This window comes from Terrapene carolina, unplaced genomic scaffold (genome assembly GCF_002925995.2).
Source record: "Terrapene carolina triunguis isolate 2854851 unplaced genomic scaffold, T_m_triunguis-2.0 Scaffold569, whole genome shotgun sequence".
Lineage (NCBI taxonomy): Eukaryota > Metazoa > Chordata > Testudines > Emydidae > Terrapene > Terrapene triunguis.
The window spans coordinates 100,115-116,281 of NW_020664920.1; the positions used below are offsets into that span (position 1 = coordinate 100,115).

The following is a 16,167-nucleotide window of genomic DNA, read 5'->3' on the forward strand; positions in this document are numbered from 1 at the left end:
GAAGGGGGAGGGGGGCCTTGGGCAGGGAGTCCCAAGCTAGGACAGCTGGCTTCACTCACGCCCCTCCCTGACCCAAATCACCTAGGCTCCCCCCCGCCCAAGGAGGAGCAGAACCTGGCCTGGCGGTGTGATAACATTAGCCTTACATCCGGCTGCTTGGGGAAGCCGAGAGTGGCACAGTGGGCGCTGCTAGGCGAGCCCAGCCCCCGAGCCCAGGGTGCCCTTGGCCTGGCTCTCTCCTCACCCCACACAGTGGCAGGAGTTATAGGTTATACAAGAACCAGGCGGCTTTGGCTCTTCTCAGGGACCCTCTGATTGCTCAACGGGCCTGCATCAACGGGCTCACTCCTTCCTCCTCGCTCAAGCCAGGCTGCGTGGCTGGCAACGCCCCCCCGCATCCCCGAGTGCAGCTGCCAGGGGCTGAGGGCTGCGCAAGGACCCTGCCCCTGCTCCGCCAGGCTCCCAGGGAGGAGGCCCAGCCATGTCCCTTCCCCTCTCTGGTCCCTCACTGTCCAGCTGACAGCCCCTGCAGGGAAGCAGGGAGGGCTCCCGCCAAGCTGTGACCATGCACCCGTCGCTGGCTCTGGGCACACAGTAATGCGACAGCGCGAGACCGGCTGGGCCCCCGGTGCTGGGGCCAGTCCTGGGGCACGGGCGAGAGGTCTCTGGCCACGCTCCTGAGGGGACAGTCTGGAGCAAGGCTGGGCAGGGAGCTGGCTGCACAGGTGCAAGTCATGGGCTCAGAGCAGTGCTGGCAGGGCAAAGACCACGGTGAGAGACAAGCCCCTCAGCAGCCTTTAATGGTGTCATCAAAGCCAGACAACAGGTTCCTTTATTGCCCTGACACCGCGCCCCGGTGGGCCCCAGGGCGCCGGCAGGGACACCACCGAGGCTCAGACACAGTGACTGAGGTTCTGTCTGGGCCGGGCCAGGAGCGCTGGGGGAGGGGGTGCTGCCCCTGGGGGGCAGCAAGCCACAGTGCAAGCAGGCAGTGAGTGCGCTGCCTGCCAGGGGCAGCCCAGCCCGCCAGGCCCACGCCCAGCCCGGAGAGCTGTTTGGCACCCGACACAGGGAAGGGACAGGGTGCCCGGCTGGCTCAGCCCGCGGCTGCCCCGTCTCCATGGGCTAGTTACAGTGGGGTTGGTCTCGTTTGCCTCCAGACTGCGCGGCTGGGGCACAGACTTGTGCTTCTCAGGCCAGGGCCCTGCGAGCTCGGCATCCACGCAGCTGTAAACACGGGGTTTGTGGGGGGAGGGGCCCGGCTGGGGAGAAGCCAGGCGGGTGCTGGTGCTACTGGTGAGTGACTGGCCGAGGGAGGGAGGGGGGTTGTGCCCAGGGGTTTCCAGTCTCCGGTTCCTTGTGCAGCAATGCCAGCGCAGGGAGCCTGGCCCGCCAGCAGGCTGCAGCAGCCAGAGAAGTCACAGCATGAGGAGCCTTGGCAGGCGCGAGTCCTTGCAGGAACGGCCTCCCCACAGGCGTTGCCAGTTTACCTGAGATTCGAGCCACAGCCAGGTGGCCTGGCTGCCCCCAGCGGGGGGGACGGGATCCCCGGGCAGCGGCAGTTCCAGTGGGGTTCCCACCCAGAGTCCAGGCGAGGGGACAGGCAGTCAGCAGGTCGAAGCTGGCCTCATGCATCAGTCCTGGGGCTGGCGCCTGGCAGCGGCTCCTCTCCAGCTGCCGCAGGCAGGGGCTGCACCACAATGGGTGTCTGGGTCTCTGAGGGGCGACAGGCTCAGTGAGGGGCAGGGCATTCAGGGGCCTCAGAGCACCCCCACTTCCACCTGGGATCCCCCCAAGCCCACACCAGGCTACCTGCTTGGCACAGAACCTGGCAGCCAGGGCTCCGGACAGCTGCTCCAGGCTCCAAGAGCAAACCCAAGCAGAGGCCCCAGGGAGGTGAGAGCCATGGAGCAGGGTGTGGACCTGGCCAGCCCAAATGGCTATTATTGGCCCACGACTGTGGGCAAAGATGGTGGGGCACTGGCAGCCAGGGAGAGCTAGGGGAGCCCAGGCTGGGCAGGTCGGGGGGTGGGGGGGAGCCCAGGCTGGGGGGCTGGGAGCAGAGGGTGGGTTCAGGGGACAAGGGAGCTGTAAGTGCTCCCCTGACTCACTGAAAGGCTCCTCCAAGGGGCTGGTGAAAGCCAGGATGTACCACAAATCCTGTGGGTCCGTGACAAAGGGCCACCCACAGCCGGCACCAGAGGGGCAGTGGCACAAGTGTGGGGACTCCAGGAGCGCCCCATCAGCCGATGGGGCTGTCTCCCTCCACGCCTGCCTGGGGCCCCGGGGACACGCAGGTGGGGGAGGCTGTGGCAGGCAGGGCCTGGGGGACGCGGGGCTGGTGAGTGCTGGGGTGAGTCCCAGGGCGGCCTTGCCCCAAGCGTAGGGAGACAATCACCTTGTGCTGGGCCCCCCCTCCTGGCCACTCAAAGCACTGTCACCAGGCCTGTCAGCCGACAGGAGGACCCCCCACCCTCTCGCTGGGACCAACAGCAAGGAGGGCTCAGCCCCATACCGGAGGGCAGGGTCCCCCCGACTGCAACTGGTAGCAGCAAGAGCCGGACTGGGCCCGTCAGGCGGGGCAGCAGGGCAGGCCCCAGAGACGCTCAGCTCCCTCCGGGTGCCTGGATCCCAGCCGGTCTGCTCTGCCCTGCACCCTGCTCACACGCAGCCCTGGTGCCTGAGTGCCACACCGCGGGAGGGACCGACCTCCAGCTCCGCCAAGCCCCTGCTCCCACATGGGCTGCTGGCCCCGCCCCGCAGGGGGCAGGAGAGCACAATCCCCCAAGAGCTCCAAGCACTAGGGCCCAGCACTGCCTGCCCCAGCCCAGAAGGGACCCCAGGGTGTCAGCGAGATCCTGACCCCCCTTTCCTCCACGTCCCCCCTCCCTGGTGACGGCTGCCAGGCCCCCCGCAGCCCCTGGGATGGGCCAGGCCAAGCCAGCCACAGGCTCGTGTAGAGACAGCGCGGGCCAGGTGTGACGAACTGGGACTATTCTTGAAGTGGTCTGTGAATGCTGACAGGGGAGTGTGGCTAGGATGGTCTGCATCGGGGGATGGGAGACTGACCAAGGAGAATACCTGAGCATGTAACATGAGAACCCAGGAAGGGGGAGAGGCGAGGTGACACCTTTGCCCGGGAAACTGAACAAAGGCTGTGGGAGGGGTCGCTGAAGGCAGAGTTGGAGGAGCTGGCTGGTGGAATGGCTGGGAGGCAGACAGGGCTCTGACCTCCCAGGGGGGCTAGGGTGCCCAGGGACCCCAAGATGGACCTAACTGAGGGGGGTCCTGTTGTCTGTGCCTGCAAGACCTGTCTTGGACTGTATTCCTGTCATCTAAATAAACCTTCTGCTTTACTGGCTGGCTGAGAGTCCTGGTGAATCGCAGGACGCCGGGGGTGCAGGGCGCTGAGCCCCCCACACTCCGTGACACCAGGGCAGACGAGAGACCTGCCCAGAGTTCACAGCAAGCTGTGGCAGAGCTGGGACCCTGGGCCAGAGCCCAGTACTGCCCCCTCCCCGAGCTCCTGCCCCATGCTGCCCACCCCCGGTGCTGGCCGTGTGCCTGCAGCCTCAGGGCCTCCCCTCCTGCCCCAACCCCCCCGTTACCCTCACTGCTCAACCGCACACCTGCCTGGGGGTGCCCTGCCCTGCTCAGAGCCAGGCTCGGACGAAGGACATGCCACGGGCTGAGCTGGGCTCCCTTCTGGCAGCAGCACAGTGCAGGGCAACTCCTCCTCCTCACCTTCGGCCTCAGCTTGGATCTGCGCCTCCAGGTCCTCCGGGTTGACATACTTGTAGGAGTCCTCGTCCTCCGGCGGACGGCACTTCCCGCAGCAGAAACAACAGCAGCAGCAGCAGCAGCAGCAGGTGAAGATGCCACAGCACACGGCCAAGGCCTGCAGGGGAGGGAGCAGCCGGCTCAGACTCCGAGGGGCTGGGAGAGGCCTCCCAGCCCAGTGCCCCGCACTGAGGCAGGACTAAGGACTGTCTGACCAGCCCTGACAGGGGTTTGTCCAGTGTCGGGGATTCCACAGCCTCCCTGGGCAATTTATCCCAGTGCTTAACCACTCTGACAGTTAGGAAGTTTTTCCTAATGTCCAACCTAAACTGCCCTTGCTGCAGTTTAAGCCCATTGCTTCCTCAGGGGTTAAGGAAAATAATTTACCTCCCTCCTCTTTATAACAACCGTTTATCTACCTGAAGACGGTTATTTCCCCCCCCCCCCCCCTCTTCTCTTTGCCAAACTAAACAAACCAATTTTTCAATTCTTCCTGGAAGGTCATGCTTTTCAGACCTATAATCATTTTTGTTGCTCTTCTCTGGACTCTCTCGAATTTCTCCACATCTTTCCTGAAATGTGACGCCCAGAACTGGACACAATACTCCAGTTGAGGCCTAACCAGCGCAGAGTAGAGCGGAAGAATCACTTCTCGTGTCTTGCTTACAACACTCCTGCTAATACATCCCAGAATGATGTTTTCTTTTTTTGCAACTGTGTTCCACTCTTCACTCATACTTAGCTTGTGATCTACTATGACCCCGAGATCCCTTTCCGCAGGACTCCTTCCTAGGCAGTCATTTCCCATTTTATATGTGTGCAACAGATTGTTCCTTCCTAAGTGGAGTACTTTGCATCTGTCCTTCTTGAATTTCGTCCTGTTTACTTCAGACCATTTCTGCAGTTTGTCCAGGTCATTTTGAATTTTAATCCTGTCCTCCAAAGCACTTGCAACTCCTCCCAGCTTGGTATCATCTGCAAACTTTACAAGTGTATCTCTGTGCCATTCTCTAAATCACTGATGAAGATATTGAATAGAAGTAGCCCCAGGATAGATCCCTGTGGGACCCCACTTGATATGCCCTTCTAGCTTGACTGTGAACCACCGATAACGACTCTCTGGGAAGGGTTTTGCACCCACCTTACAGTAGGTTCGTCTAGGTTACATTTCCCTAGTTTGTTTATGAGACAGTCACTTGAGACAGTATATCTCAACTTCAGTAAGGCTTTTATCTTCCCCCTATCCACAAGGCTTGTTACCCTGTCAAAGGAGGATATTACGTTGGTTTGCCAAGATTTGTTCTTGACAAATACATGCTCACTGTCACTTATCACCTTATTATCTTGTAAGTCTTTACAAATACATTGTTTGAATATTTGCTCCATTATCTTTCCAGGTACCAAAGCTAAACTGACTGGTCTGTAATTCCCTGGTTTGTCCTTATTCCCATTTAGTGACAAGGGCTATATTTGCCCTTTGCCAGTCCTCTGGGATCTGGCTTCCGGGAGTTCTCAAAGATAATCACTAATGGCCCAGAGGTCTCTTCAGCCAGTTCCTTAAGTATTCTAAGATGTATTTCATCAGGCCCTGCCGACTTGAAATCACCTAACTTGTCTATGTAATTCTTGTTCTTTCTTAGTTTAGCCTCAGATCCTGCCCCATTTACACCGATGGTCAGACTGACTGTGAACTCCCACCATGGGTGGCTCAGGGTCTGGGCACCCCACCCACCTCCAGTGGGGCACCCAGAGCCCAGGAGACCTCTCCGCATCGCGCCACGTGGCTGGAGCAGCCAGCGCTGGAGAGTGGCCCGTGGTGTCTCTGTGGGTGCCCGACAGGCGCACAGAACAGGCCGGGGGGGCTGTGCCCAGCAGGCAGCGGGCACTCACCTTGAACCACCACTTGGACATGAGGAAGTAGTACTTGACGCTCTCCTCGCCAAACTGCTCCGCCACGTAGAGCCCCATGGAGCCATACTCGTCATAGATCCGCCGCTTGTTCTCGTCATTCAGCGTCGCGTTCGCATTGTTGATCTCCTTGAACTTCTCCACTGCCTCGGGATTCTCGGGGTTCTTGTCTGGGTGGTACTTCAGGGCCAGTTTCCTGCATAGTGCAGGGGAGCGGCAGGGCTGAGGAGATGTCCAAAGCCGCCCCCCCAGATCTCAGGTGGGCACCCAGAGAATCCTCCCTCCCTTTTCCCTGGGGCTTGGAGACCCTGAGCTCCTTGGTATGACCCTGCCCCATGCTGGGGGCAGGAGGACCCTTGGGACAGCATGGTGTAACTCCACCCTGCAGTTCCAGGGTGTGCATTCCTCTCCAGACACAGGGCCAGAGCCCAGCATGCGTGCGGAGGCACTCGCCTGCATGGCTGGCTGGGCTCTCCCTGCCCCAGCAGGTCCGGCAGCGGAGGTGCAGCCACAAAGGGCCTGTGGGAGAGGCTGGGGTCGCTGGGCCCAGCAGGCGGGCTCCCTACCTGTACGCCTTCTTGATCTCCTCTGAAGAAGCCCCCTTCTCCAGGCCCAGGACTCTGTACAAACTCTCCCCGGCCCGGGACATTTTCCGCTGGGGTCGGCCGGGTTCCGCCATGTTGCTCTGTATTGGAGGGGGAATGGGGGTGTAAGTCAACATGCCCATGCGCTGCAAGCTGCAGCCACCACTTTGTGGGGCAGGACGGGTGAGGACACAGGGAGCTGGGCGCAGGGCCTGGCACGCCAGCTATTCCAGCTCCCCAGAGCGAGCAGCGGGGCATGTGCTGGCCAGGATCCTGTCACCCACTGCAGGGCCATCTCATCATGGCAATCAAGGCAGGCAGCGGGGCACAGCTGCCCAGGGGATCCCCCTCCCATCACAGGGCCCGCTCAGCAGAGCCCCCTGGGGGATTATGAAACCATGCAGACACCAGCTCTCCAGCAGAGGGTCAAGCCCAGGGCTCCTACGCTGCAGCCAGCGCTCACAATACCAGCGAGGAAGCAGGGAACAGCAGATTTCCGGCAGGCCCCGCGTGCACCACCTGGCCTGGGGCTCCCACATGCAAGGCCAGCAGTGCCTACAGCTCCCTCCATACCAAACCTCCCCACCTCCATAAGACACACAGCCCTGGACAGCGGAGACAAGGCCACATCAGTGCCAGGTGCAGCAAAGCACACCAGCACCACGGGCCCCCAGCAGCCTGGGGCGACCCTGCCACATGCGCAGACACTCTGGGCAGGCCGCTCGCAGCAGCTGCTCTGCCTCCCCTTCACCCTCACGAGTCAGGGCTGCCAATGGCCAGCACTGCCCACTCCTGGCCACAGGGCCCACAGCAATCCCAGATACATGCCAGCGCAGCATGCCCCATTCCCAGCCATGCACTAACCGCAGAGACATCGAAGTGCATCTCCCCACACAGACACCCCCAAACCCTCTGTCTGCAGCTTGTCAGCTCTGGGCTTCTCTCACCCCGCAAGCTCCCCTGCCCTACCCCCAAAAAGGGCACGAGAGCTCAGCAGCAGGACAGGGGCCAGGACACAGCACTTACCTAGCCAGGTGCTGGGAATCCAGGCTCACCCGGCAGCAGGAATGAGGAAGTGAAACAAGGCAGGGCAACAACTGGCCAGACCGGGACGAGAGACAGAGAGAGAGCCCAGCAACCAGGCTGCCCACGACCCAAGGGAGGGCACAGCCAGCGCCCACCTGCCCACGACCCAAGGGAGGGCACAGCCAGCGCCCACCTGCCCACGACCCAAGGGAGGGCACAGCCAGCGCCCACCTGCCCACGACCCAAGGGGGAGGGAGGCGAGGAGACACAGACAGCCCAGCAACCAGCCTGCCCACTGCCAGCCCCTGCCTGGCCCCATGGATGTGACGGAGCTCTTGGGCTTGATCCCTGGCTTGGGGGAATCACTTCCTGCTCCGAGCCCCACCGCTCATGGCCCGGCTGCAGGGCGGGAGCGTGGGGCAGCAGGGTTAGGACAGGCTTTGAGACGGACCCACGTTAATCAGATCGCACCGAGCGGTGCCCTCACAGCACCAACAGGCACCAAGAACCGAGTGGGTCTCGCCTGCCGGGGCTTGGCCCCATGACAGCCCAACTCCTGGCCCCGGCTCTGCCCGACAGGGGATGGGGGGCACACGGCACACGCAGCTGCCCAAGGCAGCGGGAGGGGTGATGAGCCGGATCCCAGACCCTCCCCGCACCCCCTGGAGGGGTCACGGTGACTGGGGGTCGCCCCAGGTCCCTGGGGGCAGGAGCTCCGGGCCGATCCCCGCTCCGGGCCGGGACAGCTCACACCGGCCCCGGCCCCGCGCGGAGGGGGCCGAGGGCGGCGGCGCTCCTAGGACACTCCGCGTAGGCGGGGCAGGCGGCCTGGCAGGAGACCGCTCCCGGCGGGGCACCGGGCTGGGGGCGCGGGAGGACTCGGGTCCCCAGCTCCTGAACCCGGCCGCTCCCAGCGCCGCTGCCCCGGCCAGGCCCCACCGCGGAGCACTCGCTGGAGCCCGGGACTCCCCCCCCCGAGCCGGGCAGCGAACGAGCCCGCCCCGAGCCCCGGCCGCACACGGGCTCGCAGCCCGGGGCCCAGCGAGGGTCGGAGTCAGGGCCGGGCCGGGCCCGGCCCCCCCCGCACCCCGGGGCCGCGCGGCAGAGCGTCTCGTCGCGGGGAGTTCCGCAGGCCAGCGGCGGCGGGAGGAGGGCGAGGCTGGGCCCGGATGATCCGCCCATGACCCGGCCCCGGCCCCGGCCCCGGCCCCGGCCCGTCTCTCACCGGCAGCTCCCGCGGCCCCGCTCAGCCTCCGCCACCGACCCGGTAGAACCAGACCCTCGTCACGACTGCGCATGCGCAGCCCGAGCCCTGCGCAGGCGCCTTAACCCTGACCGGACCCTGCGCATGTGCAGATCCTTGTACGGAGATGAAAGGGCAGAGCCCGTCCCTGGGGACCACCGGGCCTGGGAGCCCCCCAGAGACACAACTCCCGGCATGCCCCACTCCCCGTCACCCCCCGCTCGCCTCCAACTCCCGGCATGCCCCGCTCCCCGTCACCCCAACTCCCAGCATGCCCCGCTCGCCTCCAACTCCCGGCATGCCCCACGCCCCGTCACCCCCCGCTCGCCTCCAAGTCCCGGCATGCCCCGCTCCCCGTCACCCCAGCTCCCATCATGCCCCGCTCCCTTCCAGATACACCAACTCCCAGCATGCCCCGCTCCCCGTCACCCCCCGCTCGCCTCCAAGTCCCGGCATGCCCCGCTTCCCGTCACCCCAACTCCCAGCATGCCCCGCTCCCTTCCAGATACACCAACTCCCAGCATGCCCCTTTCCCCTGCTATAGCTACTCCCAGCATGCCCCCCACCCCGCCCCCGGCAGTGGAGAGGCCCCTGGCCCCCAGCTCTGGGCAGCCATTGCTCGTTGGTTGCCCTCTCCTTGGAGCTGATGTGCGAAAGGAGGCGAGCAGGGAAGTCCTGGCAGACCCTTTATTAGCGCGTACAAAACGAAGGCCGCCATGTACAGTACTGCAAGGGCAGAGCGGGAGGGCGCCCGGTCCCAGGGCTGGCGAAGAGCCGCTTGCAGGAACCAAGCGCTAGGGGCATCTGCCACTTCCCAGGCCTGTCCTGCAGAAGCCTCGCATGCCCTTGCCAGTCTCAGTAAAGGGCCAAGAAACGCATGCCCCACCGGCGTGCTGCTGCTGCCATTCCTGGGGCCCGGGCCCAGAGCCCCAGCAAGACATGAGGCAGCCCCTGGCTTCTAGCACTGTGCGTGGCAATGGGAGACCCCACTGAAACCAGCTCTCCAAGGAGACGGAAATCGTCTTGTCCCACTCTGTGGTCCTGATTTCCTGTGCATTGAAGTAATGGATGAGCCAGCGCTGGGGCGGCAGCCGTCTCCCCATGCCCCGGGCAAGGAGGCAGCATTGCGGGGAGGGGCTCGGACGGGGGGCTGCTGAAACACGTTGAGACCGCCGTGCCGTGCTCCCCCTTGGAGCAGCTTCTGCGGCACGTAGCTGTCCTGCCCTGAGCAAGAGACAGGAGTCAAGGAAGGAGCTCAGGGTCTCCTCCCAAGCCCACACCCGTGGAGGGATGAACTCCCCCACCTGCCTCCCGGACAGGCTGAGCATCTCCAGCAGAGCTGGCCCTGACCACCCACCCAAGGCCAGCGCCCCAGAGAAGAGGGAGCTGCCAGACTCATGAACCTGGCCCGTGGGCTGGAATGCCTGCTGTGGAAGGTGAGGGCACCTCCTATTCTGCACCAGCCCTAGTTCCCTGCCAGCACCAGACTGCTCCAGGCTAAACAGCCCCGGGGCCCTGCCCCACGTTCAGGACTATCTGGGCACTGGGGTGGGAGGGGGGAAAAGAGTAGAGCTGCGGGTTGACGGAGACGGGGCTGTTCCCTTCCATTTGATCCTTGGTCCCTGACAATTTTTCAAGTAGCTGGCCCATGAGCCGGAACATGGGGGGAGTAACTGCTCCGAGCAAATAAACATAGAGCGCCTGCCCCAGCCAGTGCATGGGCCTCACCTCGCCCCTTCCAGGCCATAGGGAGAGTTTTTTACCACCTCCACCACTCCACACACACCCACATCCATGTGGGGCCACAGGGAGAATCTGACCCCCCCTCCGTCCACCAACCAGAGGGGGGCACGAGGAGTGTGTACCCAGCGTGCGGACACTGCAGGCCACAGGCAGTCTCTTCCCTGCATGTACACTGGAGGCGCTGGTGGGCAGTTTCCAAATAGCTGCCCGCCCAACAGCGTGTGGTCCAGAGGGAAGTAGCATCAGGGCCCTGTGAGGCCAGCAGGGAGGGGCCATCCTGGGGGGGAGCAGAAGGGCGAGGCTGGAGGGAGGGAGGAGGCAGCGGGGGCAAGGCTGGCAGGCAGGGAGGCCAGCTCAGTAGTCCGTGCTCTCACTCTCACACCAGGCGGAGGGGGCATCAGTACCAAAGTACCTGTCTCCAAAGTTACCTAGACACAAAAGCAACACAGTAAGGCGACCAGCAGCACCCTACCCCATGATGCCAGCCCCTCTCCCCCGAGGAAGCCCCAGGAGAATGAAACCATTGCCTCACATCAATCCGCCCAGGTCTGCAGCCCGGCCCGGCCCTGCCGGGAGCACAGCTGTCTCCGGGCCGAGGAAGGGCACCGTAGGGCCTGGTCTGAGCGGCCACAGGCAGTCGCCCAAGCCAGGCTGAGCTCCCCGCCCCCCTTACCGATGCCAGGGATGATGTGGAATTCCTCGTTAACCCTCTTGTCCACGGCTGTGGTGATGATGCGGACACGGGGGAAGGCGTAGGCCACGGAGTGAACCCCCATCTCCGCCATCAGCAGGGACAGCAGGAAGATCTTCTCTTCGTGGACATCGTGATCCTGCAGCATAGACAGTGCTGAGCAGTCTGGCCCCAGAGCGAAGTGCATGGGCAGCAGGAGGAGCACCCTTCCGGGAGGCTAGGGCCCAGCCCTGCCCCTTCCACCCAAGCACCCCCGCGGCCGGAGGAGCACCGGGCCGCCCCAAGCCCACTCCCCTGTCTTCCTCCCCCGGCTGGAGGAGCCCCAGGCCGCCAGGAGCCCTGAGCCCACCCCCTCCATCGCATGCCCCAGGCCAGCCCCAGCCACGCCGCACCTCCCCTCCCGAGACACCCCACTGGAAAAGCAAAGCGCTTCCTGAAGTTTTTTCTATGCCCCGTGCAGGTTCCGAGGCGGCTGAGGAGGTGGTATCTGCTACTCCAGGAGATGACTGATGAACTGGGGGAGCTGAGTAGCACATACCACATCCTCAACCACCTCAGCACCTGCCTGGCGCATAATAAGAAGCAAAAACTTTCCCTATGCAAACTGCCAAAACCTGCAACCTGGCAGCAGCGGCTAGGCCAGCGGAGGCTTAGCCTATTATACTACCACCTATGGCGAAGTGCCTCATGCTCTCAGAGCAGTAGCCTCCCTGCTTCCATGCTGGAAACCCCAGGCAGCCCGCCCCGATTCCCAGAGGATAGGGCCAGCCCGGCAGGCTCACCAGCAGGACGCGCACGGCCATCATGGCTGCAGCCCCCGTGGACACGGTGCTGTCCATGAGAATGACATAATCTTCGCTGATCTCCTTGGGGAGCCGCAGATAGTGAAGCTGAGGAGAGATGGGGGACAGGGTTTATGAAGGAGTCAAGTGCGACACCCTGCCCCCACCCCGCAGCCCCTTGTGGAATTCACAAGCACTCTGTGGACGCTGGGGGCAGAGAAGGGACGGACAGGGCAGCGCTCACCTCAGGCTCCCCTGTGTCGTGGTTGGTCTGGATCAGAATCTTGCCCAATCGAATGTCTTTGCAGACAGCAGTGAGCGCCTGCTCCATGGTCTCCCCCGCCCGCAGGATGGACACACCTGTGATCTGGTGCAGAGGGAAGACAACAGCCACCTTAGACTGGACTGGGCATGCAGCTACCCCGAGGGGGCAGCGACTGCCTCCCGCCTCTCAGACCCCCCGCCAGGGCAGCACTTCCCTCCCTGCCCCCCACCTCCCACACTGGGGCAGCACATCCCAACAGCCCCCCAGCCCTCATACTGGGGCAAGGACCCCCAGCCACCCTTCCTATTCCCCAAAGCAGTCTGGGAAGCCTTGCATCCCCCTCCTGGAGCCCAAGGGGGTGTTGTCCTAGATGGGTGAATAGACATTTCTCTGGTCCCCATCAGCCCAGGACCTGAGAGCCTCACCATCTTCTCCCAATCCTGCCTCGCTGCACGCGACAGGGGGAACTGACCTCACAGAAGCTAAGTGACTGACCGGGGGTCACACAGGCAGTCTGTGCAGAGCAGGGAATGGAACTAGCTCTCCCCAGGCCAGGGCTGTGGAATGGCCACCCTTCCTCCCAGAGTTCTGGGGGGACCTGGCCAGTCTCACCCGCTGCCTGTGGAACCGCTTCCCTTCATACACAGTCCCCTGAGGCGTCTCCACTGTCACTGGCTGCAGGAGAAGAGCAGGTTGTTAATGTGGGGGCAGACCCTGAGCCAGGCTGCAGCATGACGCAGCAACTTCGTCCAGACAGCATAAGAGCAGGTAGCAAAGGGCAGCGCCTGGGCCTTACATGGCAGATTGGGGGCAGGGCCTGTACCGTGAGTGGCAGGCAGGAGGGGCGGGGCCTGTACCGTGAGTGGCAGGCAGGAGGGGCGGGTCACTGGGGAAGGGGCAGGACCTTTACTGTAAGCAGGAGGAAGAGGGGCGGGGGCTGTAGCATGAGTGGCAGGCAGGAGGGGCAGGTCACCAGGGAAAGGGCGGGGCCTGTAGCATGAGTGGCAGGCAGGAGGGGCAGGTCACCAGGAAAGGGGCGGGGCCTGTAGCATGAGTGGCAGGCAGGAGGGGCAGGTCACCAGGAAAGGGGCAGGGCCTACAGGTCACATACGTTGAGTGGCAGGAAGGAGAGGGCATGTTCAATCAGCAGCCTCATCAGGCGCTTGGAATAGAAGATGAATTCGTCTCTGGTTGTGTCCTTGTTCCTGTGGGACCAGTGACACAGAGGTGAGAGCAGACTCCAGGCCCTGGGGCCCCTGCGTCCCCCCCACCCCAATGGCACCCCAATTCCAGCCCCATCCCACGGGCAGGAGAATGCAGCGCAGGGGAGTGGATGGGGGCAGAGTAGGCATATTGGGGAAAATATCTCGGCACTTGCCAGAGTGAGATCCATGCACCCCCAGCACCAGGAGCCTGTCACCTCTCCCATGTGGGGGTCCCAGGGTATAGAGGGGACCTAGCCATCACCTCCCCTCCAGGGAAAATAAGGGAAGAACTGATATGGGAATCACTTAATAAAGAATGGCATTAATTATATTACTCTCTTTTTCAATCAACGTGGAGTTATGGAAATAGTTTGATAGGATCTCTCTTTTTGTGATGAGGTTACAAGTTTGGCTGATAAAGGTAATAGTGGTGATGTGATAGACTTAGATTTCTGTAAGGCATTTGACTTGGTACCACCTGACACTAACTAAAATAATACAAATTCAAAATGGCACACAGTAAGGGGATTAAAAGCTAGCTGACCGGTCTCAAAATGTAACTGTAAACAGGGAATCCTCCTCCAGTGGGTGTTCCTAGTGAGGTCCCACTGGGATCTGTTCTTGGGCCCTCTGAAAGAAAACAAAACCAACCCTGAGAAAGATTGGGGGAGTGGTAAATAATGAAGAGGACAGGTCACACAGAGATCCAGATCACTCGGTAAGGTGGGTCTTTTAATATGGCTAAATGTAGATGTATAGATCTAGGAACAAAGAATGCAGCCCATACTCAGCCTAGGGGACTCTAGCCTAGGAGAGACAGTCACTTTGGAAAAGATTTGGGAGTGCGGATGGATAATCAGCTCAACGTGAGCTCCTCCTGTAATGCTGTGGCCGAAAGGGCTAATGCCAGCCTTGGATGCAAAAATGGGGACTCTCAAGTAGGAGTCAAGAGGTTATTTTACCTCTGTATTTGTCACTGATGTGACCGCTGCTGGAATAGCGTGTCCATTTCATGTGCCCACAATTCAAGGAGGAGGTTGATAAATTGGAGAGGGGTCAGAGAAGAGACAAGAATAACTAAAACATTAGAAAAAATGCCTTACAGTGTCGGACTCAAGCTCAATCTATTTAGCTTAGCAAAGAGAAGGTTAAGAGATGATTTGACCCCAGTCGATAAGTAACTACCCAGGGAACAAATACTTGGTAATGAGCTCCCTAGTCTAGCAGAGGAAGGTCTAACATGACCCAGTAACTGGAAGTTGAAGCTAGACAAAGTTGGACTCGACAGATGGTGTATTTTTTAAACAGAGTAATTAACCATTGGAGCAACTGACCAAGGATCGTGGTGGCTTCTCCATTGCTGACCATTTTAAATCAAGATTGGATGTTTTTCAAAAAAAACCGCTCTGGTTTAACGGGAATCAATCCAGGGGAGTTCAACGGCCTGTGTTATACAGGAGGTCGAAGAAGATGATCTCAATGGTCCCTTCTTGACTTGGAATCTACAGACCAAGGAGCAGCAGGAGGGCTGCTCTCCCCAGTGGGCACAGTGCTGCATAAAGGGAAGCACAAAGCCCCAGTGAGCAAAGCCAGACAACCCTTCCACAGGCGAGTGAAATGCTGTGACAGCCACCAGCTGAACCCTAATGGAGTTCCGGGACAGCCCCTGTGTTCTTAAACACAGCAGGTAACTGAGCATGTCCATGAGGAGAGATGCAGAAGCGGACATAGATAGGGCTTCCTCGACCACGGCTGGGCCCAATCCGTCCGCGGCTGGGTTTGGGCCACTCCGGCAGGTCCGGGAGCACCAGCCGCGGCAGGTCCAGGCTGCAGGTTGAGCTGGGTCCGGGGGAGGGGCGCCCTAGCCGAGGCAGGTCCCTGAGCGCCTGCGCGAAGCTAAATAGGCTGCTGCGTGGCTGCGCAGCTTACAGGGAACTTAGACCTGGAGTAGAACCTTCTTCCAGCGAATACTAGAGCAACAGGCTCGATCGCCCCCAGAATCAGGTGCCTTAGGAGACTCTTGCGAGAAGGGTCTCTGCACAGGGGCAGGGTACATGTGTGTGACAGTGCCCAAAGGATGCCTGGAGGCTGGTTCTGCAGTGAGAGATCTAGAGAAGGGATCCTCAACCAACACGTCGGACTGCAACGTTCCCACTGAGGTCTGCACTTCTTTCTGGGGGGTTCTGCTCCTCTCCTTTAGGTCTGGAATTGAAAAGGCCAGGCGCGCTGAGCAGTCTGATTTGCTAAATCGTCTCTGCTCAGGTGTATAGATCTCAAGGGGTTGCAGTTGCCCTGGAGCAAGCCGGTGGTGTCACTACTGAAGAGCTTGAGGCCTTAGAAAGGAAGGCCCAACACCATGTTCTGTACCACCGGGGAGACCAGCAGACCATAGCCAGGAGGCTCAGTGCATGGAGACAGCAGTTGCCATCGAGCACGAGGCTGTGTCAGCAGCGTCAAGAGAAGCTTGAAGCGAAGCCTTCGCAATCATCTGGCCTTCAACCGTGAGGGCCTGAGCCAGTTCCTTTTGGTCTTGCGGTAGGTGGTCAATAAAATGTGAAAATTTGGCATAGTTTGTGAAATCCCAGAGCAGCCAATGAGTAGCTCTTTCAGCCCGGCAGGACCATTCGCTTGAGTGTTTTATCTGAGGGAATCAATTTGGAGCTGGGTCTGTCGACTCCTCTTGTTGACCACGTCCATTACCAAGGAGTTGGGGGTAGGATGGGAGAAAAAATATTCCAGCCCTTTGGTCAGTACAATATAGTTGTTGTTTGCCCTCTTGCAAACAGGCAGGATGGTAGCAGGCGTGTGCCACATGGCACAGACGGCTGACAGTAAAGCCTCGTTAAGGGCTAAGGCAAGGTGGTCCAGCAGGGAGTGCAGAGTTTCCTGGATTTCCTCCCAAGGGATCTGGAATGATTCCGCTCTCCTCATCTGGTCTTG

General features: G+C 61.1%; 2 protein-coding genes across 5 annotated transcripts; both read right to left on the reverse strand.

Annotated features, from left to right (window-relative positions):
* Nucleotides 1-814: 814 nt before the first annotated feature.
* DNAJC5G (DnaJ heat shock protein family (Hsp40) member C5 gamma) lies at nucleotides 815-10,483 on the reverse strand. 3 transcript variants are annotated; one of them, XM_026659074.1, is made up of 5 exons: nucleotides 10,407-10,483; nucleotides 6,255-6,373; nucleotides 5,671-5,884; nucleotides 3,745-3,898; nucleotides 815-1,716 (listed from the first exon to the last, which is right to left on the reverse strand). In XM_026659074.1, the coding sequence occupies exons 1-5, from the start codon at nucleotides 10,449-10,451 to the stop codon at nucleotides 1,628-1,630; spliced, it is 621 nt and encodes a 206-aa protein (XP_026514859.1). In that variant the 5' UTR covers nucleotides 10,452-10,483; the 3' UTR covers nucleotides 815-1,627. The 3 variants fall into 3 exon arrangements, with proteins under 3 accessions (XP_026514859.1, XP_024075533.1, XP_024075534.1); XM_024219765.3 differs by lacking the exon at nucleotides 10,407-10,483 and adding an exon at nucleotides 8,524-8,727; XM_024219766.3 differs by lacking the exon at nucleotides 10,407-10,483 and adding an exon at nucleotides 7,299-7,692.
* On the reverse strand, nucleotides 9,215-13,706 carry LOC112122134 (uridine-cytidine kinase-like 1). Of its 2 annotated transcripts, XR_003370158.2 has the most exons (7): nucleotides 13,134-13,706; nucleotides 12,635-12,697; nucleotides 12,002-12,124; nucleotides 11,758-11,865; nucleotides 10,958-11,114; nucleotides 10,407-10,712; nucleotides 9,215-9,765 (listed from the first exon to the last, which is right to left on the reverse strand). XR_003370158.2 is itself a non-coding variant. In XM_026659073.2 (6 exons), exons 1-6 carry the CDS (start codon nucleotides 13,449-13,451, stop codon nucleotides 10,639-10,641), a joined length of 843 nt encoding a protein of 280 aa, XP_026514858.1. In that variant the 5' UTR covers nucleotides 13,452-13,706; the 3' UTR covers nucleotides 9,215-10,638. The 2 variants fall into 2 exon arrangements, 1 of the variants encoding a protein (XP_026514858.1); XM_026659073.2 differs by having other exon boundaries at nucleotides 9,215-10,712.
* Nucleotides 13,707-16,167: the final 2,461 nt, after the last annotated feature.